This window comes from Carex rostrata, chromosome 19 (genome assembly GCF_964058835.1).
Source record: "Carex rostrata chromosome 19, lpCarRost1.2, whole genome shotgun sequence".
NCBI lineage: Eukaryota > Viridiplantae > Streptophyta > Magnoliopsida > Poales > Cyperaceae > Carex > Carex rostrata.
Window position 1 is genome coordinate 1,192,261 of NC_135936.1, and position 27,603 is coordinate 1,219,863.

At 35.9% G+C, this 27,603-nt stretch overlaps 2 protein-coding genes and 1 long non-coding RNA gene across 7 annotated transcripts; 2 read left to right on the forward strand and 1 right to left on the reverse strand.

Annotated features, from left to right (window-relative positions):
* Window positions 1-5,983: 5,983 nt before the first annotated feature.
* LOC144572054 (choline/ethanolaminephosphotransferase 1-like) lies at window positions 5,984-19,682 on the reverse strand. Of its 3 annotated transcripts, none has more exons than XM_078321460.1 (19): window positions 19,533-19,682; window positions 18,912-19,048; window positions 18,504-18,513; window positions 18,345-18,395; window positions 18,123-18,200; window positions 17,737-17,812; window positions 17,613-17,635; window positions 17,056-17,156; window positions 16,736-16,830; window positions 16,384-16,452; window positions 15,240-15,309; window positions 15,008-15,071; window positions 7,743-7,783; window positions 7,548-7,632; window positions 6,821-6,883; window positions 6,668-6,726; window positions 6,502-6,554; window positions 6,261-6,333; window positions 5,984-6,171 (listed from the first exon to the last, which is right to left on the reverse strand). In XM_078321460.1, exons 2-19 carry the CDS (start codon window positions 19,046-19,048, stop codon window positions 6,150-6,152), a joined length of 1,170 nt encoding a protein of 389 aa, XP_078177586.1. In that variant the 5' UTR covers window positions 19,533-19,682; the 3' UTR covers window positions 5,984-6,149. The 3 variants fall into 3 exon arrangements, with proteins under 3 accessions (XP_078177586.1, XP_078177585.1, XP_078177587.1); XM_078321459.1 differs by lacking the exon at window positions 19,533-19,682 and adding an exon at window positions 19,274-19,452 and having other exon boundaries at window positions 18,504-18,574; XM_078321461.1 differs by lacking the exons at window positions 18,504-18,513; window positions 19,533-19,682.
* LOC144572055 (uncharacterized) lies at window positions 18,960-19,727 on the forward strand. The gene is made up of 2 exons (XR_013517664.1): window positions 18,960-19,070; window positions 19,651-19,727. It is a non-coding gene; the product is annotated as an uncharacterized LOC144572055 (long non-coding RNA).
* Window positions 19,728-23,514: 3,787 nt separating this feature from the next.
* Window positions 23,515-27,274, forward strand: LOC144572057 (protein FAR1-RELATED SEQUENCE 5-like). Of its 3 annotated transcripts, none has more exons than XM_078321467.1 (4): window positions 23,515-25,669; window positions 26,507-26,617; window positions 26,713-26,815; window positions 26,942-27,274. In XM_078321467.1, the coding sequence occupies exon 1, from the start codon at window positions 23,639-23,641 to the stop codon at window positions 25,625-25,627; it is 1,989 nt and encodes a 662-aa protein (XP_078177593.1). In that variant the 5' UTR covers window positions 23,515-23,638; the 3' UTR covers window positions 25,628-25,669; window positions 26,507-26,617; window positions 26,713-26,815; window positions 26,942-27,274. The 3 variants fall into 3 exon arrangements, with proteins under 3 accessions (XP_078177593.1, XP_078177594.1, XP_078177592.1); XM_078321466.1 differs by having other exon boundaries at window positions 23,516-25,612; XM_078321468.1 differs by lacking the exons at window positions 26,507-26,617; window positions 26,713-26,815; window positions 26,942-27,274 and adding an exon at window positions 25,789-25,863.
* The last annotated feature ends 329 nt before the right edge of the window (window positions 27,275-27,603 follow it).

Sequence of the window (27,603 nt, forward strand, 5' to 3'; positions counted from 1 at the left end):
TATCGTAAAAAAACAAAATTTCAAATATGCCCTCCGATGAACACTAATTCAGTTCACAAGTTTAACCTGTTTCTATTTTTGAAAACTGAATAAAACTTTTAAGTCTTTAATGTAACTATTTTAATTCGGTTTTAAACAAATCGAACGAATGAACACTCCTGCCGACATGATATCATATTCGTAGTTTTTGAATTAGTACTAGGCTATTAGCTGATATCTTTTTGTGATATTTAATTTGAACTTAATTTCGAAATATCTAAACCGACGATAAATCACACCTTTTACATCGTCAAAATTTTGTTCACTATTTACACAAAATGAAAATTGAAGAGTAATACTATACTCCGCGTCTCTTACACCGTATTGTTTGAGAAAATCAACCTACAAAATTAACAACATTACAATAATAATCAAAATTGTATACAACAAAAGATTTTAAAAAATTAGATATAAATAATATAATGTACCTTGTTCATAGGAGGTGAAAGAGAAATGAGAAAAAAAAAGAGAAAAGACATGTGGAGTAAAAAAATATAGTGCGGAGATGAACTCTATGATTTATGATATTCAGGACTCTAGATTATGTAAACTACGACATCTAGGGTGGACTATAGTTTATAGAGTTCAAAGTTGACTCCATAAACTATAACGTTCACATTTTTTTCTTGTTGTTGCTGGTCGAATATCATAAACTATGGCATCTCTCGCGAGCGCCATAATTTATAGAGTTTTGCTTATGATTTGAGATATTAATGTTTCATTCTGATTAATTTATTTTGTTTTCTATTAATAAAAATTTCTGAAAAAACAACAATACCCTCCTTCAAATAGAAGTCCTCGTTTCTATCTGCGATCAAAAAAATTTTCCCCAATAATTTTTACGATTTTGAGTGTTTTACATATAACAATGAATATTACAGGATATACGTTCATAACTTCCATGGTTTTATCCAATAGGGTCAATAGTGTATCCAATTACAAATAAACAAACTACACGAGAAGAAAGCCATTAATTAAGTGGAACAAAATCAAATCGGGGTAAATTTGGTTACCAAATTTTGGTCTTTGTTACGAATTTGTTACTTAAAATTTGTTCTGTTCTTCAGTAGTCATTGAAACTTCTATTTTTTAAATCAAGTGTTTTTATCTAGAATAATGACAGATTAAGACAAGAATTCAAACTCAATAATTTTTGACAAATCATGCAACTTATTTTAGGAACATGTACTATTTATTACCCAATACTAACACTTTTTATTCCTTATCCCTCTCTTGTAGCTTCTTTCGTATTCTTGTTTTGTAGCTTCTTTCCACTTTTAGTTTCCTTATATCTGTTAATGACATTTGTATCACTTTTTAGTTTTCATCTTGATTATTAAATGTGCATATTTGCATAAGAGTACTATTTTCCTTTATTGGATTCAAAAGCATTTCTTTTCTAACATAAAAAAAATCATGTATCCTGATATTCAATTCTCCTGCATTTTTGTTAGGAGTGTCAATGTGTACAGTACGAATTGGATAGAGACATTTTCATACTCGTACCCACTTGAAAATTAATCTCATCGATGCTCTACTCTTACATGTTAAAAATTAGCTTACTTATACTTCACTCTTACCCATTAAGATAATGGGTAACTGATGCGTCCAAAGGGTATGGTGCAAAGTTTCAGTACAATGATGTACTTTTTAAACCTTTAACACACGTTTGAGTTAAATTGCAAATGCACAATTCTATCAAAGTTGTATTTGAGGTGTCGAACCGCAGGGAGTACGATAAAAACTTAGTTTAAACTTTAGTAATAAATTTCAGAAAATAAAATAAAGTAAAGTGCAATAAAAGTAAATTGGGGGGGTTTTGTTCTAACAATTCCTAAGGTTGGGTTCAATACCCGAGTAGAGAGTTTGAAACAATAATTGTAAATAAAAGTAAAAGAAAGGAATTGATTTGCTTTTAAGATTTGGAGATCTAGGGGTCTTTGGTCTACAATCACTTGCTAACTCTATTTATTCGGTATTTGTTTGAATTCATGTATGATTTGATGGGGTTTCTAACCTAGGTTGTGTTAGCCTTTGAAACAAATATTGATACAAATACTTTGGGTGAACGGATTAATGTTCCTCAATTTCTAGAGCTGTCACTACCTAGAGGGATTTTTAATACACATAATTCAAAGTAATTCACAATATTTGTTCTAAGGTGTCCCAAGTAGGGGTTTGACTTCACGGTCGTTCTTCACCAAACCCTAACCCTTAATTTCTATAGTTCCGGTTATGGATATCAAAGTACGGTCGCTTCTAATCCAAATCCTAAGATGTATGTTTATGGTTTCAATTAGTACTTTCCTTACCTAGACCAATGCTAGAATTTTAATAAACTAAAGCGGAAAGACATGATATAACATGATTTCAAGCTACTTTGATTCAATAAACCTAACCAGGTGAACTATAATTCAAGTACTAATGAAATTCATAAAGAATAAATCACAGAAATTAACAATCAAATCCCATAAAACAATCATAATAGAAACAAATAACCGAATAAGATACAATTAAACAAGTTCATGCATTCACCTAAACCCCTAGAGAGAGAACTACTCCCTCATGGAGAGATCCATTACAAAAATTGGCAAAGTAAGAAGAAATGAAATAAAGGAAGTAATTACACCCTTTGACAAATCAAAAACCTCTATCTTGCTGACTTCTTGCTCAGGAAACCCTTCTTCTCCTTGCTTGAAAGCTTTCCTTTTCTCCAGAATTTATCGCTAAGTATTGTGTATAGAGAGAGAATGAAAGAGGAAGGGATGATGTGAGAGATGCCTTGAATGGAGAATAAACCCCCTCTTTTATAGCCAAGGATCATGCTCAATTAAGAGCCTAGGAAGTGGAGTTAGTGGGTGCTATATTTGGATTGTTTTCCCAGGATGTCTTGTCCAAGTTTAGCTGTAAAAACGTGTCCAGGTTGCGCCAAAAATAGAAACCATGTTGAAAATGTGTATTTTTGGCCTTCTGCGGGTCCAGTGCGGGTGCTCCGGGCCGCACTTCGGGTGATCTCATCCGCACTGGGAGAAATTTGATTTTTCATGTTGTAGATCTTCTCTCTAGCTTTTCAAAAAGTGGTCACAAGCCTTAATCGGAGTTACGAGTCAAAAGTTATGGCCGTTTTAAATTCAGACTCCAGTTATGCGTTCTGCTACAGTGCGGCCAGGCCACCCGCACTGGGATCCGCACTGCGGATGCATCGAGATCCGCACTAGGCTCGAATTTTTCCTGCGCGACCAGAGTGCGGCTGCATCGAGATCCGTGCGTCCGCATTGATATCCGTGCATCCGCACGTATTTTGATGTATAGTTTATTATATCTTTTTAAAATTGGCGCGCGTCCAGAAATTCATCTAAGTACTTATTTTGGCCATATCACAAACCGTGTGCCCGCAATGAGCAGTTTCCTTCGGTTTTCTTCATTTTTCTTCATTTCCTACAAATTAAAACTAAACAAACGCAGTAACTTGATCCAAGGTGTATTATATTCACTTTATATTCAAAATACAAGATATTTGGTATTATTTTGTGATAAAAATCAGATCGAATATGTATATAATTTAGGCCTATCAGTAACGAAACAAATAATAGTAATTAACAAATAAATTGATAGCATATATAATTTAATTCACAAATACAACAAATTAATAAATATATTGAATACATCGCGTATCTAATATCACAATATTTTAAAAATTATATTTTGTTATTCCATTTATAATTTTTATCCTATCTTTTACAAGATATAAATTATTAATTAAATAAAATAATAAATATTGTATTAAACTAATTTTGTCATAAGTTACCAATTAAAAGCCTATATAAAATGTTGAAAAAATTACCTTATCATAAATTATTTAAAAAAATATAAAATATGTAATATAAATGGATTTAATTATAATAATAAAATTATATAACATTATTTATTAATTATTTTATAGGATAACGAGTACGAAATAGTACTTGCCTATATCCTTACTCACTAAGCTAATGAAAAAAGTTTTGAGGTGATCACAAAATACTTAATCACGTTATGAATTTTTGAGCTTGCATTGATTTTCTGTTTTTTCCTGTATTCTTGTTTTTCACACTGTTTTGATGCCTATTTTCCTTTTACTTTTTCTTTTACTGTTTTCTTTTTACTGTGCTCAACTATTTCTAACTATTTTTCAGTGAATCACCTTAAGGCAACTCAACCTTCATTTCGAACTATTTTTTAGTCAAACTCATTATAGGGATAAGGCTGTTGGTAATCTCATTAATTGGTGATTTTTGTTTGTATGTAGCACTTGGAACTTTATTTGACTAGTATTTGATTTTGGAATATTCAACAATTGAAATGCACTCCAAGTGTTTGATGAAATGCTTAAGTCAAAACTAATCAAGTAATAAGCAACCCAACAGTACAAACTAAGCTCGATGTTCGTAAGGAATGACTTCAACTGCATCAAATCTTGCTTTGCACATTTCTTTAATTTAGTTTGAGCTTTACCTCTAATATATATGACTGTTATACATATTTTAAAAAACCAGCAATTGAACCGGTAGAACCATCGGTCTGACCAGTGAACCGTTGAACCGGAGCTTTAGCGGTTCGATGTCTGGTCCGGTTCTGATAACATTGCTTCACTTCCGTTCTATTTTTAAAAACCGAAAAAATTTTAATTTAATAATTTTAATTCGGTTTCATCCGAACTGACCGTTTAAACACCCAAGTGATTTTCCAACCCGGCCACGTACCACACATGGCGAACGTGGAATCAAGTTTTCAAAGTCAACTCAAACCCTTCCTTCAGAAGAAAATAATATTTTATTTCTAAATAAAAAAAATTAATGTATGTTATTCACTTTTTATTAACTAGTAATAGTCCAACACGTTTGAGTTGACTTTGAAATAAAAGTAACTAGTATTCAACTCAAACCCTTCCTTCTTCAGAAGAAAATAATATTTTATTTCTAAATAAAAAAATTAATGTATATTATTCACTTTTTATTAACTAGTAATAGTCCAACACGTTTGAGTTGACTTTGAAATAAAAGTAACTAGTATTCAACTCAAACCCTTCCTTCTTCAGAAGAAAATAATATTTTATTTCTAAATAAAAAAAATTAATGTATATTATTCACTTTTTATTAACTAGTAATAGTCCAACACGTTTGAGTTGACTTTGAAATAAAATAGTAACTAGTATATATTCATGTATATAGTAGAATTTATTATTTAATTTTACATCCAACACGAGGTTTATGGACATATTTGGTTGCTACTTGAAAATTAAAAGAATTTAAGTTGCTTATTGTGAATTAAGATGGCTGTATACGGTTCAGGTAATCAGTTTCTTCCCCGCAGGAGTGGCCTTGTACGGTTTCAGCTCCATCCCACTCGTACGGAATAAACTACAGACTGAGAGTCAGATTTGGTCCATTAATTTTGACTGGAACATCAATTTGAAATCAGACGTTTGAACCATAGTATAAATACATCAAATATTAAACCAGCAAACGAAAAGCACTTGTGTTTGAATTCTAACTAGAAGAACCGCAAAGTTCATCAGTGGCACGAGCCCTCGTTTCTCTACGAAAAGACGCAAGTACAATTCTAAAAAATAATTAGCATCTAAAAGATGCTGAGGTGTACCATAATTATTTAATAAATAAAAAATCTTACTACGAATTTTCAACAAGTAGCAAGTTCATAATTAGAGCAAAACTAGTTATAATGCAAATGTAAATGCTTACATCTTAGGGTACTGTTCAACCATCTGGACAAGCATTTTATTTAATAGAATTAGACGTTAATCTATAACCACAGCAACCCATTCTATCGTCAAGATATCACAATATCACTTCCATGCAAAACATAGAACCTAATACTAAATTGTCTTTCCAACAAGAATCAGGAGCAGTACAATATCTGTTGATTCCAATGACCTCAAAAAGTATGAAGAAAATAATATATATTTTCACTGGCTGCGTTTGATATATGCGAAAAAAGTGCAACAAGCAATGTCCAAAAATATGTGATAACTTTCTACTGTAACCTTGCCCCAACCAAGAGACACCAAGGAAAACAGAAGTATTTCTGCTAGAGAAAACTCGACAACCAAACTAAGCCTCCTTCCTGGTTATCCTGTTATATATAGAAAAAGAAACTCAAACTAAAGGAATACTTTTCTCCAAATAAATAGTCTGAACTAAACAAAAGATATATTGGTTAACCTGAAGCAGTAGATTCCTAGAGCATTTTTAATTTCATGGATGACCGATGTTGCAAAATATAGGTACAGACCAACTGTATCCAAAACAAGAACACAGTCAAATATTTCAACTTAAACCAAGTAAAGTGAAAGGCACTGATACAAGATTAGGCATATGCATTAAAATTATGCTTTTTTCTTTTTCTTTTTTTGAGAAAATGATGCTTTTTTTCATGGCAGTGCTAAATGAGTGACGGCTTTACCTGTGTAAACACAATATAAAAGAAGAACAAGAGACTCGTCTACTAGAGGCACACTGCATACAACAGAAGCACAATAGAAACTGTGAGATTCACAATAAGAGGTTGTCATCCAATGACAATAGAAATAACTGTCTCACAGTAAAAAGACGAGAAAAAGGAAACATACCCCTCATTCAGTTTTGCAGTGAGTGCATTGGCAATAGCAAAGGGGAGGAACACAAGAGACTGATAAAGATATAGATTTAGTAAACATGCTCAATCCTATTGTAAATCAAGCACAAATAAGAAACTTCCACAATAAGAGTTTAAAAGAGAGTACCATGCACATTCCAGTTTTTAAACCTTTGGGCTCATCACATAGATGAGCCAGTATCATTCTCCCCTGTCAAATAAAATAATAATAAGAGTTTATAATAGCAATGATGGTAGACAGGTCTCTGTACAACTTAAATTTAAATTCACAAATATTGTATTATACATTGACTGAAGCTATGGTAATACGCATACTACAGAATAACCCGTACTATGGATCCATATTTCTATTTTCGAAGTTCAAACAATCGATCCTAACCGTTAAATATGATCTCCATATGAAAATGTACTTGGAGAGCAAATTTTTGCCTTTTTAAAATTTTATTACTACTTTTTAGATAGGTAAAAACCCACAGCTTTTAAATGGTCCAGAATTTTCAAATCAATTGATTTTCTACCTATCTAAAAAATAGTAAAACTTAAAAAATTTAAAATTGTCTTCGAGTATATTTTCATATGAAGATCATGTTTAACGGTTAAGATCGACTCTTTGGACCTTAAAAACAGAGATACGAGTCCATAGAGCGAGCCGCCATGTAATATGCATATTACCATAGCCTCACTCTTATGCATTTACAAAAATCAGCTCATTGATTCTAAGGGCCACTAAGATGTCTGCTAGAAAACTAGGTATTCTAAATACAACATTCATTTTTAGCAAACCTCACTACAAATTATTAAAGTCGATCTTTATTTGAAAAAAAAAAGAGGTAATGAAAGAGATGGTATCTCACAACTAGAAATCCAAAAGCAAAACCAGTTCCAACAACTAGGAGATGAGGATAGTTCTTCGTTATGTCAGAAGGGGACAAATATGCCCTGCCCATTAAGAGTTGTATTTTTTTCCAGCAATAAATAAACAGATGCACCAATATTTATACTATATACAAATGGAAGGGAAAAACAATCATGTGATATGAGCGACAAACCAGATACCAACACCAGCCAAAAGTGCATTGAAGGGGAGGAGCTGTTAAAGTAAAAAAAAAAATTATATTATATGTTGAGATTTATGTATCTTTATCGCATTATAGAAGTTATAGAGTTATATCGGTAAGAAATGAATTATAGAAGTTATAGGGTTGCAAATGCAAATTGTAATGCCTATGTGAACCAATGGATCAATGGAATCAATAATTCAGTTTTGAACCACAATTCTTTTTGGTATCAGAGCACAGAAGATCCTGAAACCCTTTTTTTTCCTCTTTTTCTTTCCCCGTGTCTTTTCTGATATTCCGGCTACTGTAGCAAACCCGCGGTACTGTAGCACATTGCAACAGCGTTCGTCTGAATTGGGGATGACCGTTGGAACAGTAATTTCAATTGAAGGAGAAAGAGGAAAGGGCAGTCTGGTCAAGTGTTCCGGGCAGAATCCCATTAATAAGAAAGTCACTGTCAGTGGTCCCATGGGCAGGGTGAAAGAGGTTAAGGCAAAGAGAGCGTTTGAGTATGACAATGCGGGCCCAGAGTTGAATGGAGATAAGGAGTTGAAGGAATCACTGGAGAAGAGGGCGTAACTAATCGTCCTTTCACAGCAGAAGATTGTTAGCGTCTTGAGCCACATCAGCCCAGGCCGTTATTCCAGCTCAGCCATTCTTGCTGAGTTGTCTTTACGTGAATAAAAGTAGAGATTAGTTTACTTAATCAATATACTTTCTTTTGCAAATCTCATCGCCTTTATAAGGCCATACTTTCTGTGGAGAGATTATGCTTTTAGATGTAATGAACTAGTCGAATTGCTGTTTGCTTTTCGCTATTGGTTATTCTATTGTTTCTTCTATTTCTATCCAAATTACTCTAAATTGATTGCTAAGATTAACAATAGTTGATCTTACCTGCATCACCTACCTAAGGTCGTTGCAGTTGTGGTATCAGAGCCCTCCGATTACAGCTGGGGGGGAAGTGTTCGTCAACTCTGTAGGCGATGCCGCCAAAAATGCGTGGGGCTGATCCACCTGAGGAGACTGTGCTCGATCTAGTGGCGATGAACGACCGTCTCACTCAATACACTAGAGAGATCCATTTATCGCAACAAGCAAGGGATGACCACATCCAGGCTCAGTTCCAGGACCAAGCCAATCAGATGAATAGCTTCCGTACTGAGCTTAGAGAGCTCACGGGTTTGATCAGAACCTTGGTGTTAGAGAAGAGTGATGACAATGGCCCGCATAGTAACTTTGCTCACAGGACAGATCGTGTGAATCGGGATAAAGAGATGGAGCGCCCTGAACCACCTCCTGATTTTGAAGATGGTGAAAACAGTGATACCAGACGATCCACTCACCATGACCTCCAGAAAGGTTTCATGCCCCGCATTGAATTTCCCGTTTTTGATGGGACTAAGGCTACCGAATGGTTGGAGCACAGTAATTTTTATTTTAATTACTATCAGACAGCTGATATATACAAGGTGGGAATTGCATCTCGCAACTTCACAGGTGATGCTGCCGAGTGGTATGGTTGTTATCGGGTTGAGTACCTGAATTCTTCCTGGCAAGTTTTAGTCAATGCAGTGTTTGAAAGATTTCAGAGGAGGAGTCACCTCAATCCAGTTGTACAATTCAAAAAGGTACAACAAGTTGGTTCAGTAGATGATTATATTAGGGAGTACCAACGAGCAAAGGCTCGACTGTTGATTGAAACTGGTATCAAAAGTGAATATTTCTTTGTTTGGAGTTTTATTTGTGGTTTGAAGGAGGAGATCCAAAATTCCATGACCTTGTTTAAACCCCAGACCTTAAATGAGGCTTTCAATTTAGCTCTAGAATTGGAAGCAGTAGTAAGTCCCATAGACAGAAAATCCAGTTTTCTCAAACCACATATCCAACCTTTTTACAAACCTCAACCCCAACTCACTTACAAACCAACCAAGACCTTTGAGGGGCATTTTAGGAAATTTCCAGAAAACACTCAATCTCACAAAACTCCACAAAAGAACACTACTGCCATGACCCTAGACCAAAAGAGAGCACTTGGTCTATGTTTTAGATGTAATGAGAAATGGGGACAAGGTCATAAATGCAGCAAGGGGCTGCATGCTCTTGAAGGGGAAGTAGAAGTTGAATTGGAGGAAAGAGACGAAGAAGAAGAGGATGATGAAGGGAGACAGATGGTGAGTTATTCTAAACCTGAAATTGAGGAGCTGGAGGAGATAGTTACCCTCAGTATGGGAACTAGTGCAGGAAATTTTAAAACTCCAAAATACCAGGGGTACATTGGCAATCTGTCTATCATGTTACTAGTGGATACTGGAGCCACTCACTCTTTTATTCATCCCCACATAGTTCAAAAATTAAAATTACCCTCCATATCCACTTCAACCTTACTGGTAAGGAGTGCTAGTGGTGAAAAGCTGGTTACTAGCAACACATGCCAGAATGTTCATTTCCACATACAAGGGCATCCTTTCTGCACTGATTTCAGGATTCTAGAGGTTCAAGGCTATGATGTAATTCTTGGGGTTGACTGGATAGCTAGTTTGGGTGACATTAAGATGAATCTCATGAAAGGAGTGTTTGTTGTTGAGCATAATGGGCAGGAGGTGACATTACTGAATGAGAAGAAGGATAGTGAACTGAGGATACATGAGGGAGTTGTCGATATAGAAAAGGAGCATAAAAAGGGGCATCAAATTTATCTAGCTCATCTATACAAAATTGAAGAGGAAGGATTGAGGCCAGTAGCTGAGGTTGATTCCAAGTTGCAAGAAATACTGACACAGTTCCAAGTGATTTTTGATGAACCTAAACACCTACCTCCTAAAAGGCCAGTAGACCACAAAATTAACCTAATACCTGATGCAAAACCTGTGAACTTGAGACCTTACAGAATGTCACACCACCAAAAGGGAGAAGTAGAGAAGATTGTGCAAGAACTATTACAAAAACAGTTCATCCAACCCAGTGTCAGTGCATACTCTTCTCCTGTGCTGTTAGTGAAGAAGAAGGATGATACATGGAGAATGTGTATCGACTATAGGAGGCTGAATGAAGGAACAGTGAAAAACAAGTTTCCTATCCCAATTATTGAAGACCTGTTAGATGAGTTAAATGGGGTTCATTATTTTTCAAAATTGGATCTAAGATCTGGTTACCACCAAATAAGAATGGATGAAAATGACATCCACAAAACAGCCTTCCAAACTCATGAAGGGTTGTATGAGTTTACTGTTATGCCCTTTGGGCTAACAAATGCTCCTGCTACCTTTCAAGCATTAATGAATGGTGTTTTCAAACCATTTTTGAGAAAATTTGTTTTGGTTTTCTTTGATGATATTTTAGTGTACAGTAAGGACTTGGAGAGCCATGTGGGGCATTTGAAAACAGTACTGCAAACACTAAAGGATCGTCAACTGTTTTGCAAGAAAAACAAGTGTGAGTTTGGGGTCCACAAAATTGAATACTTGGGTCATATCATTTCTAGGGAGGGTGTTGCCACTGATCCAAAGAAAATAGAATCCATGATTAGTTGGCCAGTTCCACAAAGTGTTAAGGGATTAAGGGGATTCCTTGGGTTGACTGGGTATTACAGAAAGTTTATTCAAGGTTATGGCATCATCTCCAAACCTTTGACTAATCTTTTGAAGAAGAATTCTTTCAGGTGGGACAGTACAGCTCAAGAAGCTTTTGACCAGTTGAAGACAGCCATGGTTCAGGCACCTGTGCTCAAGTTACCAGATTTCAAGCTTCCCTTTGTGGTAGAAACTGATGCAAGCCATGATGGCATAGGAGCTGTGCTCATGCAATCTAGAAGGCCAATAGCATTCATGAGCAAAAAGCTGGGGGTTAAGAGTCAAGCACTGTCCACCTACGAAAAAGAGTTGATGGCCCTTTTCACAGCAGTTCAGAAGTGGAGGCACTACCTGATGGGTCAGGAATTCATTATCAAGACAGATCAAATTGCTCTCAAATACTTGCTTGAACAAAGGGTAAATACACCCATGCAACACAAGGGGTTGAGTAAGCTGTTGGGGCTAAATTACAAAATTGAATTTAAGAAGGGTGTAGAAAATAAAGTTGCAGATGCTTTATTTAGAAGAGAGGAGGGTAATACAGCACCTGTGTTGAAGTCAGCTGAGTTGAATGAGGTGAGTATACTCATACCAAAGTAGGTTGAGGAGTTGAAAGAGAGCTATGAAGGAGATGAATGGATACATGAGATGAGAGTGAAGTTGAGGGAGAAAAACACTGAAGGAACAGCACACCACCTTACAGAATTTCAGGGATTGATTAGATACAAAGGGAGAGTTTGTGTTGGATCCAAAGGAGAGTGGAGGCAGAAAATTCTGCATGAGCTGCATGGTTCCAGTTTAGGGGGACATTCGGGTATAACTGCAACTTACCAGAGGGCAAAGAGGTCTTTTTATTGGCCAAAGATGAAGGAAACGGTACACTTGCATGTGCAGCAGTGCTCAAACTGTCAGCTGAATAAGGGAGAACATGTCTCTTCTCCTGGTCTCATCCAACCCCTTCCTATACCCAAAGAAGCATGGTGCAGCATTGGTATGGATTTCATTACGGGATTACCAAATTCCAAGGGCTTTGAGGTAATTTTTGTGGTGGTTGACAGATTGACCAAATACTCCCATTTTATTCCCCTAAAACACCCTTATACAGCTTCTAGTGTGGCTCAAGCTTTCATGGAGAACATCTACAAACTCCATGGGTTACCTACTGATATTGTCTCAGATAGGGACCCGGTGTTTACCAGCAAATTCTGGAGTGAACTGATGCACAAAATAGGGGTGAAGTTGAATATGGGGACTGCTTATCACCCCCAATCTGATGGTCAGACCGAAAAGGTAAACTAGTGTTTAGAACAATACTTGAGGGGAATGGTTTTTGACAAGCAGACAAGGTGGAGGGATTATCTCTATTTAGCTGAGTGGTGGTATAACTCAAACTGGCACAGTACCCTTCAATCCACTCCTTTTGAAGCATTGTATGGCTATCCACCACCTCAGCTGGCTTTGGGAAGCATTCCTAAGAGCCAAGTGGAAGCAGTCAACATTGAGTTAAGAGACAGGCAGGCTGCAATGGCGCAATTGAAGGACAACCTCAAGAAGGCACAAGAGAGGATGATAAAGGTAGAAAACCGACATAGGAGTGAGAGGAAATTCTCAAAAGGGGACTGGGTCTATTTAAAGTTGCAGCCTTATAGGCAGATTTCAGTGGGAGGAGCGAGAAATCAAAAATTGAGCTCCAAATTTTATGGTCCTTTTGAGATTATCCAGAAAATTGGGGAAGTAGCATACAAGCTCGATTTACCTCCAAATTCGTTGATACATCCCGTTTTTCATGTTTCGCAACTCAAAAAGAAGCTAGGGGATACTCATATACCTTCTCCCAACTTACCTGTTAATGGCCCGATTCCAGTTAATAGTCGAGTCCCTCAAGTGATTCTAGCTCGAAGAATGGTAAAAAAGAGGAATGCAGTACAGGTTCAACTGTTAATTCAATGGCAAAATCAATCACAAGATGATGCCACTTGGGAGAACTATGAAGAGATCGCTAGTCAGTTTCCTAATTTCATTCATGAGGACATGAATGTGCTTAAGGGGGGGAGAATGCAACAGCGTTCGTCTGAATTGGGGATGACCGTTGGAACAGTAATTTCAATTGAAGGAGAAAGAGGAAAGGGCAGTCTGGTCAAGTGTTCCGGGCAGAATCCCATTAATAAGAAAGTCACTGTCAGTGGTCCCATGGGCAGGGTGAAAGAGGTTAAGGCAAAGAGAGCGTTTGAGTATGACAATGCGGGCCCAGAGTTGAATGGAGATAAGGAGTTGAAGGAATCACTGGAGAAGAGGGCGTAACTAATCGTCCTTTCACAGCAGAAGATTGTTAGCGTCTTGAGCCACATCAGCCCAGGCCGTTATTCCAGCTCAGCCATTCTTGCTGAGTTGTCTTTACGTGAATAAAAGTAGAGATTAGTTTACTTAATCAATATACTTTCTTTTACAAATCTCATCGCCTTTATAAGGCCATACTTTCTGTGGAGAGATTATGCTTTTGGATGTAATGAACTAGTCGAATTGCTGTTTGCTTTTCGCTATTGGTTATTCTATTGTTTCTTCTATTTCTATCCAAATTACTCTAAATTGATTGCTAAGATTAACAATAGTTGATCTTACCTGCATCACCTACCTAAGGTCGTTGCACACATACCTCCTCCTTCACCTCCGCCAGGGCCGCCTGAACGTCGCCGGAGCTCCGCCTGGTCCGCCAACCTCCGCCTAGGTCAGCACTGGTCAGCACAGGAGCTCCCATGCTCTGGTCCGATCTGACCTAGATCTGATCAGATCGGCTCCACCTCAACCTAGGCCGATCTGCTCGGTTCAGCCACCTAGGTCGCCGGACGGACCTCCTTTCCCTCCGCCCTGTCTTTCCCTCTCTCGGCCGAGTACTGCTCCGCCTAGCTCCGACCAGTGCTCCGCCTAGCATCTGACAGGTGCTTCCTCTCCTAGGCAGATTCAGTTCCGTTTTTTTTCTTCTTTCTCCAAGTCCGAACCATGCTAGTTTGAGCTTGTTGAGTAAGTTGGCCGGCGTGAGGGGCTTATATACCTCACGATACCCGAGAGGCGGGTTTTGATCGGAGTTTCGATCGGATTTGAGCTCGATTCTTGATGAGATAGATCAAGATCGGGTTAAGAAGAGAAAGAAGAAAGGGGGAGATGACGTAGATCCGTCTTGAGGAGAAAGATCGGTGCAGCATGACAGAACCAAGCATGTGGAGATCGATAGGTTCTTCATTAAGGAAAAACTGGAAATTGGGTTATTGGAGTTGAGTCACGTAGCTACTAGAGACTAAGTAGCTGACTGCCTCACTAAAGGACTTAGCTCAATAGATCTAGTTAGGTTATGTGACAAGATGGGCTTGATGGATATCTTTTGCCCATCTTGAGGGGGAGTGTTGAGATTTATGTATCTTTATCGCATTATAGAAGTTATAGGGTTATATCGGTAAGAAAGGAATTATAGAAGTTATAGGGTTGCAAATGCAAATTGTAATGCCTATATAAACCAATGGATCAATGGAATCAATAATTCAGTTTTGAACCACAATTCTTTTTTATATATAAGTGAAACTATATTTTTGTAAGATTTTGAACAATGGTAAAATAAAGCCTGAATCTTGGGTGTAACACTATTTTTTAGATATAAACTGCATTTAATAAAGTATTCATGTACAAACTAACCATTGCCAATGCTGACAGCATGTTCCCTTTCTTCGCAGCGACCACCTTCTGTACATTACCAATACTGCATGAAAGAAAAGAACAAAACAAACCCTGATAATTTGTTACAACACCAACACTGGGATGAAAATGCTTATATATAGCGAGGGTAGTTGTAAAGAACTGAAACCAAACAAAAGGGCATAAAAATGCAAAATATCAGGAATGTTACTCTTGCAAGAACGAAGCTTACTTGGATGCAATAGTGGGGATTACAGCAAACAGGATCATGAAAGCTATCACAACACCAAATACTGGGATTTCTGGTACAAAAATTTATATAATGTCAGGCTGTGAAGAGCATAACAGCACAAAACTTAAATATTGTTCTCTACAATCTTAACAAGAGATTCTTGTGCCATACATGCAGAATGTAACCACAAGGCTAAAACTGACACGAGCACTTAATGGGCCTTGGTGCTAAAAATACAAATCTTATTTTGTACTTGATACAATTTAACTCTGGGTATTTATCAGCCCATATAAACTTTATATTAGCATCAAGAAAACAATAGTAATCATCTAATCAACTCATTTTAAAATTCTTCATCAGTTGTTTTGTATCATTTCTCTCAAAACCCGACTATAGTCAATCAATCAAAAAGATGAAGAGAGAACCAGACTTGTTTTGAGTCAACAATAATTAGAAGGGAATTTTTGTGGAAAAAGTAACCTAGAAGAGGTAGCGCACACATTTAGTATATTTTTTTAACATTAGAAACAGATGACAGAATTAAGAAATAGGTGTGTTCAAAAATTTAAATAGTAAATGATTTTTGCATTAAAAAAACCCTTCAATACCATCCAGAAGTATAATATCAAACAGGTGCTCATGTTTATTTTTCTTGTTCAGTTTGAAACTTGTCAATTCCTAACCACTGGCTTATCAACTACAGATGGCATTCTTCTGTTCTCTGTTTGGTATCCTTTTCGCATTTCTTTCCAAGGTTTTGTCTATTGCCAACCAAAATATATAATAATGAAAGCTAAAAAAAGGAAACAGATTTTTTGCAAATGCAACCAAAAGCACTCGTATCCCTAAGTAGCACCCAACAGCTTTCTAATGCTCATATTTCTAACTAGCTTAACGTGATGACCAACGATGTTTCATATAATCAAGTTTATCTATAAACACTGCCAAAATTTCTGTCATTAAGCATGGATTAAACTAAATTTGAGCAAAAAAAAAATGATGGGGATTCAAAGGTAGCTGACCTTGTCATCAAATTGTATGCCAGGTCAATTTGATCAAAATTTTACTGGTGCAATTTGCAATAACTGACAGAAAAACACTATAAGAACATTGTCATGTTTAGTCATTCTAAGTAGTGGAATACCTGGTACAAATGGTATCCAACTTAAAAAGGGTATTGACTTCCTGAAACCTTGGGCCCACCATTCAGCACCTAAGCAAGACAAGACAAGGTAATTATCAAGCATGTAACAGATGATAATTCAAAATAGCAAGCATCATACTTTTCACAGATGAGGCCAAGAAAAGACATAACATACAGCACGAAATTTGTCTGTGCTGTCGGTTCGCTTCTGGTGATTCTAATCAAACCTAATAACAGACTATTAACTATGTCTACTCAACCAAAAACACAAAAAAGAACAATATGCATATACCAGTACTGCACAGGTACTTAACCTGACTAATCTCAAGAGAAACTCACTGGTTGATAGTACCTGTGAGAAATGTAAAGAAATGGCAGACATATATCAGCATCAGGCCTTCAGTTGGTCCATTGAGTATTGGTAGGATTAGCGTGTTTGTGAAGAAACTGGATGGTGGTATCAAAGTATGCATCAATAGAAAAGAAACAGTATGGAAAACATAGAGATCAACATGTGAATAGTCAGAAATTATAAAGTTTGAATTACACTTTTATGATGCAGATAATCGGTGAAAGATTTGGTAATCAAAACTAGAGTTGAAAGTTGAAACTCAAAGATAGAACAAAATAACAAGTCATAAACAAGAAAACAATAATGAAGAAAACACTTACTGTTCCCATGTAGCCAAATAAAATGGAATGGCAGCAATAACCCAGAAGATAAATGTGTATCTTCCGCACATCATTGAGCTCCCAAATGCCAATGCTTCAAACTAAAATTAGTAACTTCATTAGTTTAGATTAAGAACTTGCAGGAAAGAAATAAAGCAAAGCACTAATTGCTGATAATCCCTTTTAAATTTTGAATTCATAAAATAAGTCACTTAACTATCCCTCCACCCCACCGCACCCCTGATTTTTTGAAAAATGAAACCAACAGCCCTTTTGGTAGAAGGTTCCTGTAAGATAAACATTCTGCACTCCTTAATTGATTTGAGGCAGGAGAGCCTCATTTTGAACAAAATTTATTTATAATCTTTCATTATTTACTTCATTGCAATTGGATGTTTCTTTTAGGACATTCAAATTCAATAATATGATAACAAGCCATATTTTTTATATCGTGCAAATTTAATTAAATGTACATTTCTAAGACATATAGTCAGCAGAATAAAATCAGAATTGAGCCTCAGAATAAAATCAGAATTCAAAAGAGGATAAGGACATACAGCACAGGCAAGGGCATCACATCCTGGACAGCATAAAAGTTTTGAAAGGTTAGCAATCATAATCTAGATAAAGCTCACTGAAAAAACTGTGTGTGTGTGTGTGGAAGGGGGAGTAAAAGAGTACCATGGTCGAAAAGTTCTCCTAGGGGACTAGATGAGTTAGTGCGCCTCGCTTGCTTACCATCAACAGCGTCAAATGTCTGTCATATATTACTTTTACAAAAAAGAATACACACACACACACACACACACACACACAATATCAACATAAACAGGAGTTAGCAGGCTTCTACCAGTCCTTGAACTTCAACCTGAGGGTACACAGCACACTTCTTGACAGAAGTGGTACTTGCAAATCTTAAACTTAAGACCAGGCAAATATAAAGTACTCTGGCTAATAAAATTAAGCCAAAAAATAAAATAAAATAAAGAGGAAAAAAGAAGGAAAAGGAAATGGGCCTTTATCAATACCTTCACACAACAATTGAAAGAATGGTCTTTAAAACAAACCTGGTATAAGAAGAGAAGCAAACCATGAGCAAGGTGGACCCACCTAGGCGGTGCTGTATCCAACCGTGGTGAATATATCTATGTGCATATTATTGTTACAGCATTAAATGATATTTATTATACAACTGAAGATACTATATTTTAGCCTTGTCAAAATCTGCAAGATAAAGGAGGTCCAATCTACAGAAAGTTTAAACTAAGAAAGGGATAATAGCTACTTACATAACCTAAAAGTGCCGATATTAATAAAAATGTGAATCCTGTCAGGGTAATCTGGAAAAGATAATAGTAATCAATGCAGAATTCATAACATTTTTTTACAGCTGAAAGCAAGAAAGTTCAAGGAATGAAATTGACAAGGTGCACTGTTCAAGTTCTTACCATATTTGGCCTGGAAGAATACCGACATGCCACCAGAAAGATACAGAAAATACATATCAGTCCATGAAACACTATTAAAGAGCATAACACTATTGTATCAGAAACCACGGACAACATAAACATAGTTCAAAATATGAAACTGTGCACATATCAGTGTTATCTATTATGGTAGTCAATTTTTAAAACCATAGGATCAAGTGATATCAATATAAAATGGGATGGCAATTGGCATTTCACTGTTGAATTGTTCTGCTTGTGCATTACAATTTGCAAAGTCGGTGTTTACTGGGAATAAGGGGGCAGCATCTGCAAGTCCCTTAAGCACCACAAAACAACCAGAATAAACTATCAATAAGGTAACCAAAAATCCAAGCAAACCCAACAAAAAAATAAAAAATAATATCATACGGCATCCAAAGAGGGAAGAGTGTGACACATCGGGTCCAGAAGGGTTGTAAGATGTACTTTGCCACGAGCGAGTTATCGACACCACTGTACTTGTACTTATGCAGAGTTGCCACGCCATGATGGCCAATGTATCCCATCTATTGTCAAATTACAGGATCAGTAATCAGATCAGAAGATGGTAGAATTGGATTGAACCAATAAGATTATCAATTTCCATTGTAACAACAGTTCATATGATTCCAACAATATAATACAGATTATTTTAAAAGAAGACTAAGTTCAATTATTCTATCTGCATAATAAGCTAGGTTCGCATTTCAAAAAAAAATTTTTCTTTACAAGTAATCACAGTTTAGAATTACTCAAAGTCAACTAATCTGAACCCCCGGAAAAGCACAGAAGGGGTGGCCAGCTTGGTCCCATGCTCCCCCAATTCTTTCGTTTGTGAAGTACCTTGCATAAAATTAGGACCTGCTACCATAAGAAGCAATAGACCATTGTTGCTACCATGGTTTGGAGAAACCATGGCAACCCATGATCCGATTATTGGGCGATTTTCCAAACCGAGTGACTCACCGTTTCTGGAGAAAAAAAAATACCCTGGGATCGGAAGAGACTCACCGTCCGAGTGATGCCGATTTTCCAAACCGAGTGACTGACCGTCCAAGTGTCTTCAGATTTGAATTTTTTTTTTTTTTTTTTTTTTTTAAACGATCCTTTTATTGACGATAGGAAGTAGGAAGTAGGAAGAGAGCTTTTAGGGTAGCGTGAACCGGCAACGGTGTTCCGCTAATTAAAAGGAGGAAGAAAAGAAAAGGTTGCGGGATCCAATAGTGATCCATCTTTTTAAAAGGGAAATTGAAAAGAAGGAAATATGTCGGGTTGGATTCGATCATTATTAATTAATAAATAGACGCCGAGAAAAAAAAAAAAAAAAAAAAAGGAGAGCAAATTTGGGCCGTCTTTAAAGTTTTAATGGGCCAGTAATTACTTTCTTTATTTAATTGGGCTATTATTTTTTTAAGACTTTTATTTTCTGTGTTTAATTGTTTATTAACTGAGATAAAATATTAGATCTTGCAGGATCTGCTAAGAATAATATGGATGAATTTCAGAATTAATCATGTGCTCTGTAAATAATAAAAATTACAAAAAAAATTGCATATCTGATTAGATTTGATATTTTTTAATTTATTGTGTTTTAGTCTCTACCGGTGTAACCTGATTAGTATTAATATTATTTTTATTTTTTAAAATTTTATGTTTCGGACAACATTATTTACGATATAATTTTCAACAAAAGTATGCCATGAATACTAGTTAAATATTTTCCGTAAATGTGAAGTATTTGATTTTGCTGAAATTTACAATTGATTCTATCAGGTCCTTTTCCCTTTTTTATTAAACTAGTTTTTTATGAATAAAATTGTATGTCTTAACGTACTTTTGGATGAAGTTTTTTGTTATATAAATTTTTTTCATTATTTTAGCACAAAAAAATTGAAAGAAAAAAGTCCTTGTTTCCATTACTACTCGATCAATTCTAAATTCACGGCCATTTTTATTAATATCCTTAAAAAAAAATTAAAAATAACCCTACATTGAATTTTTTATTAAAAATGCCCCACCCGCATTCAAATCAAAATACTAAGATCTCTCTAAAAAAAAAAAAAAAAGACCGTGGGGCGCCCCAGCCACGGGCGGTCTGCTTGTGTTTTGGGCCGCCCGTGGGCCTGGCGGTTGGGGCATTTTTAATAAAAAATTCAATGTAGGGTTATTTTTAAAAAAAAAAATTTTTAAGGATATTAATAAAAAAATGGCCGCATTTCAGTAGCCTACGGGCCTTTTTATATTCCTATTTCGAGTTTCAAAACCATGCCTTTGACTACTTTGGTCCTTTTATAGAGGTATTATTTTGTTTTAGGCATTTACACTTTTTTTTAAGGTTTAGGTATTTACACTTGCATGGCAAAAATATCTATAAGAAGAACTAGTCTTCTCACTATTGTTTTTTTTCCTATATCTTGACTTCTGAGTCGAAAATCACACTCATTTTGTTCCAAGTTGTGCAAATAGTTAGTGTGCCCATACAAATTATAATAATGATAGTTTCCATTCATCTTTCATTATAGTTTTTTTTATTGGATATTCTCAATATTTTTCGTATTTATTATTTTTCTCCTAACTTGAAAGTAGATTAATTTCATATAATTATATTTGTCCTTATATATTTTACACGCTGTATTGTACTTTCCACTAACATGAAACGTTTCATATATAAATTAAATTTTTACATAAATGAATTTTGTCATTATTTTCTAATAATAGGTGTATCAGTATTTGTAAAAATAACTTTGTTCTTGAAACAATGACTTGAATACATCCTTGAACATATACATTTAGGGTATGTCCGTCAGCATGTGAATTTTGTGAAAATGAGAAAATTTAATATGGGTATGGAAATTTTAATTTGTCAAAAGCAAAGGTATTTAACTCATGAAAATTTTTATAATACAGGTGTTCGACAAATACATGAGAAATTTATTAGGATGTTGATTTTTTTTTTCTTTTAATAGAAGATGTAATACTAAAATTAAACTATATTAAATGTATTGAGGCTAATAATTGATTATGATCAATATAATTGTATATATGTATTCTCAAACAAATTAAATGAGCTTGTTTAAACTATATTAAGTTTAATTATGCTTGTTTAATTAATTTCTTGTATTATTAATTAAGTTGTGTTTGTTTAATTAATTTTAGTCTTTGGGCTTGTTTAAGTTGTGATTGTTTTATTACATTATTAAATTGTGCTTGTTTAGTAAAGTTTAGTAGTCTGAATAAATATTTTATAGGTATAATTAATGATTATTGATTGTGATTAAACAAAAGTTTGAAAAAAGGAAACAATAAAAAAAATAGTTTATATGCCTAGAAGGAAAAAAATCAGAGTGAGTCAATGGTACTATGCATATCACGGGTTGTTATCGTGCTACGGCTCTATATTCGAGTTTTCAAATCCTAACGGTCGATCCGAACCGTTCATCTTGTTCTCCATATTAATATGTGTTTGGAGACCAAATTTTACATTTTTTGAAATTTGTTTACTATTTTTTTACATATTTAGAAAATCACTTGATCTGAAAATTCTGGACCATCCAAAAACAGTGATTTTCAATAAATCTAAAAAAATAGTAAAAAAATTTCAAAAAATGTAAAATTTGGTATCCAAACACATATTAATATGGAGAACAAGATGAACGGTTCGGATCGACCGTTAGGATTTGAAAACTCGAATATAGAGCCGTAGCACGGTAACAAATCGTAATATGCATAGTGCCATAGACTCACTCAAAAAATCATATAAACCCTTTGTTTTGCTATTGCAATTAAACAGAATTTTGAGAGAAGAAGACAAAAAAATGAGAAGTCGCGAGCTCCAACTTTTGAGAAAAAAATAGAGATTGAAATATATTTTATTTTTTCCGCAAACAATAAGAAAGTAGAATGGGAAAAAAATCTTCCAGATTTTGAGAATGAGTGTTATAATTAAGCTTCCGAACGCCTATGAAAATTGCTAACTTAAGATATTTTCATATACTTATAACGATAGAAACAAAAATACTATACATTCTTCAACTTTTGGCTCTCAAATTATAATTTTAGCTGTCTTATATGTGGCAGGAGATATTTGAATGTTGCTTTCCTATGTATATCTCATATTAAAAATAATAAAGATTTTTTTATTTAATAATTAAATTGATGGCCGGTAATCATCATTTAAAAAAAAATTCAAATTATTTATTACAGTCGGAAGTTATTTTTATATTTTTACCTTGTGAATTGTGATGGTTTGAAACATAGGAATATTTTTATGACATGATTCAGAGACTGTTCAGTAATACAATTAAAATTAAAATTTAATTTACGGAATTGATGTTCGGTTGTCTTAATTTATTAATAAAAATTAGAAAAATTAAAAAAAAGGGTAGAAATGCCTTAAAATTTGAAAAGGAGATTAAGATATGAGTAAAAAAAAATTCAAAGGAGATAATCTTAATCCACACTAAAAAAACTAAAAATTAGTGTTTAGCAGAATAAACAGTTAAAAAGGTTAAAAAAGTTTTAAAGAAACTTAATTCCTTCTGGTTGAACAACCAAAAGATCTTAAATTTCAAAACATTATTTAGCTATACATACTCTATTCGCCGAATCCGTATCCTCTCAGGAATCTGATTCAAGAAAATTACAAACGGACGATTCAGATTAATTTCAGTTGAGCTAAAGTAAATTCGGTGCTATGAAAACCAGTGTTGTGAAAACGTCTGTTTAGACCGATTAATCGGTCGATTAGTCGTTGATGATGACAAAACTATCATAGATTTTTCTGACTAATTAAACAATTATTCTCAATTAATCGCTTGAAGGTATCATGTCTGTCCGACGACCGCATATCGTTATTTACAACACTCATAGAAACTATGGGGATTCGTTTTGAGATTCGCGCCATAGTTAAAATAACGGTTCTGGACCGTCCGTTGTAATTTGCTTGAGTCAGGTACTCTCTCTTCTCCTCCAAATTCGGACCAGACCCCTCTCCCAGATCAGTCTCTCTTCACTTCTTCCAGACCGGAATCCCCGCTCTTGTAAAACCTAGTCCCTTCTATTCACAAGTACCTGTGTAGCTTTAATTTTTTTCATTCTTGCTATTTAGTTCCAACTAAATGGACTATTCGTCAAGTGAAGAAGGCCATTCAATCGACGACCTCACAGGTCTCGAAGCGGAGCAATCTAGCAATTTCGCTACCCGTATCTCCAACTCCAATGATCCAATTTCTTCTGAAATTGATGGCAAGTCACAATACCAACAACCGTACCTGGGCATGGAGTTTGACTCTGACTCAGCTGCACGAGCCTTCTACAATGCATATGCGCAAAAACTAGGGTTTGGTATCAGAGTGGCACGGTCCCGCACTGAGCGCAGGAAAGGAGTCGAAGTGCTAGTCATGAAACGGTTTGTTTGCCTAAAAGAAGGCCACCACAAGAAGAAAACCACTCCTGAATTGACAGCTAAGAAGAAAAGGAAGCGACTTTCAATTCGGGATGGGTGCCCTGCCTTGATGGAAGTGGTACGCCGTGGACCGGAGAAATGGGTTGTCAATAAACTTGTCTCGGAGCATACTCACGTGGTAGTGAGCCCGGATCGGGTTCGTGAGCTCCAACTGCACTGTCTCTCGAGTAAGTACATACAAAAGCAAAACCTTTTAAATGAGATGAGAAGGAAGGTTTTTGGCGAGGATGGTGACGCACGGACTCTACTAGACTACTTTAAAAGAATGCAATTGAAGAATAAGGGGTTTTTCTATGCAATCCAGGCGGATTCTACAAATTGCGTCACAAATGTTGTTTGGATCGATGCAAAAGCCAGGGTTTTGTACACTTATTTTGGTGATGCTCTCACCTTTGACACAACTTATATGCAAAACGACAATATGCCTCCTCTTGCACTTTTCTCAGGTGCAAACCAGCATGGTGAAATGGTTGTCTTTGGCTATGCATTGATTTTGGATAAGACTGAGTCTGGTTTTGGATGGATTTTTGAGACCTGGTTAAGTGCTATGGGTAAAAGACACCCAATATCAGTAACCACTGATCAAGGAAGCTCACTTGCAAGTGCAGTTGCAGCGGTTTTTCCGCAAACATACCACCGGTTTTGTAGATGGCGGATTTTCTCCAGGTGCAAGAACAAGTTGTCTGATCTGTATTTCAAGTTCCCGACATTGCATGAGGAGATAAAGAGCTGTGTAAATGAGCCGGATACTGTTGACATATTTGAAGTTTGTTGGAGATCGCTTGTGGATAAGTATGACCTGAGAGAAAATGAGTGGCTAGGTTTTTTATATGGGATTCGCAACAAGTGGGTTCCGGCCCATCTGACAACTTCTTTCTTTGCAGAGCTCTCTACCATTAAGCGACCAGAAAGCATCAACAGATTGTGCCGGGGCCACTTTGGTACCAGTAAGGTTTCTTTAACCAATTTCCTTATCAAGGTTGATGAGTTGATGGAATCTAGATGTGAAAAGGAAGCTCAGTGTGAAAGTACTGTTTTGCACCCCGAGCCAGTTTTGAAAACAGACATGATCATGGAAAAGCAAGCTGCTAGTGCCTATACAAAAGAAACCTTTGAAATTTTCCAATCTGAACTGGTGGAGTCACTGCATCACTACCCAGTAAAGATCCAGGACGGGCCCTACGGCAAGTACTCAGTGGAGCGGGTGGGGGAGACAACCCATACCCATTACCGGTATACTGTGTTCTTCAGCCCAGCAGAGAAGAAGGCATGGTGCAATTGCAACAAATTCTCTCTCTCTGGAATCCTATGCAGGCATGTGCTGGCAGTGTTTTTCTTAACAGGCGTCATTCTCTTGCCGGATCACTGCATTACCAAAAGGTGGACCCGGATATCCAAGATGGGACCTGACCCGGAGTTGCAGGATCCAGGACAGGAGAGCTGTTATGAGAACTCTGTGAGTATGCGGTACCATGACTTGGTGAGAGATGCAATGAGGTGTGTGGAGAAAGGTGCAACTTCCCCAGATTGCTATAAACTTGCAAAGGAGGTCATAAGAAAGGCTCTGAGAGAGATTGTAGGGTTTGAGGCGAGCTTTGCTAGATGCGAGCCGAGCGTCTTAGGAAAGGTACGAATGTGGTGATGCTCTTTGCTTGAGGCAAGGTGTGTTTTTTGTTTGGGACAGGTGATCTAACTACTAGTTTCTTGTCTGATTTAACACAATTTCTATACATTAAAGTCTTCTGTATTTTCGTATTTGTAACGTTTCTTCAAAACCGGCACTGATTTTCATTATGACTTTAGGCAATTTAATACTGGTGGATTTTCTTGTTTGCCATTGTAGAACTACGAAATCAAATATTTCGTCTCCCAAAAATTTCAAAGAACTTTATTTGTACTTCTAAGTTCTCAATTAACCAAAATCCGCCTTTATGTAATAAGGTTGTTCAATTAAAAGTTCATCAGTTATGAATAAAAGATTGCCTCATTTCTCTAAGTTTAATTAGTCTCGTAAACAGTTATTGCTAATGTAACTTTACTGCATTACCTTTGAACCTACATAATAGACTATATTGACATAATAAGTGAAATTAATTTTCTCAATTTAATTTTAATAATGAAAAAAAACATGTCTGTTATTTCTCATTATACAACAGCAAGCTGAGCAAATTTCTTCTTGAATGAATAACATGGTTGTGCTCATGCTACAGAATTTAAAAATTTTAGGTCAATTATTATTGTGAGATACAGTTCATTGTGGTCTTTTATGTAACTTGTGTGTTTTCCAGTTTATTGAGTCTGCATGTGTACTAGTTTGAAGTCTTTTGATAAATTGCTCGAGTAAAACTTTAAGCTTCTGTCAATCCTGTTTTGGTTTCTACAAATTAACCTTTCTGTATTGAACTATAAAATTTATTATATGTAGATTTACCCTTTTGAGTATTTGAATAACAAGTACTATTGGAAGTTTACATGCGTCTTTTTGAAACTTTTGCTCAAGTATTTTGTTTTTCTTCTCCAGACATGTCATCCACTGCCTTCATCGAACCCCTTCCAGTGACGAATTTGTAGCACATATATTAGGGAAGGATGTGATATCCAGCCCATTATCTGATGCATTGATTGAATCAAGGTAATGTCTTGATAACACTTCTTTAACCGAGTTTTTTTTTTTGTGCTGTTACAGAAAGGTTAAACTTGAGTTCTTATTGATTTTTTATCAATCAGATAAAGAGAGCTCTGAGAGGAGTGAAAGTTGAGGTTACAGAGGAAATTTGAGGGTCACGTACCGAATCTTTGGTCTGACATCCCGACCAAACCATGAACTCATGTATGTATTTCCAATTCCCAAGTTCCAATTTCTTTATTTCCCATTAATATATTTCAACTAACTATTCACTTTTCTCTGTCTCCCTCTCTCTACTATCTCCCTCCCTGCCCCTCTTATCTTAAATAGTTTCTCCATAGATGGCCAGATGAACATGAAATCAGTGGTAGAATACTTCAAGGAGATGTATGGCTTTACAATTAAGCATGTGCACCTCCCTTGTCTTCAAGTGGGGAGTCAGAAGAATGCAACCTACCTTTCCATGGAAGTATGGCTATAAATTGGTTGGAGTATTTTCTTTCTATATTCTAGTATCTATTCCAATCTTACTAAATAGATATGTCATCATATTTTTTTGGATAGCCTTGTATGACTGTGGAGGGTCAGAGATACAAAAATGCATTAATATTCATATACAAACTGACTGTTGCCGATGCGGACAGCATGTTCCCTTTCTTTGCAGCTACTACCTTCTGTTCATCATCAGTACTTCATGAAAGAAAAGAAAAGAACAACGCAAACTCTGATAATTTGTTACAAATGGCATCAACACTAGGATGAAAATGCATATAGCAATGGTATTTGTAAATAACTGAAACCAAACAGCTAAAAGGGCATAAAAACACAAAATAGCAGGAGCATTACTCTCGGTCTCGGGATTGCGTCTCTCTTCGCTCCCCCTCGCATGTCAGAAAACACTTTCACCTACCTATTCACCGCCGGTAACTTGGGATCCGGCCATGCCGCGAGATTTTTCTTGGAATATCTGCTTTCCTTATTGGGCCTTTTGG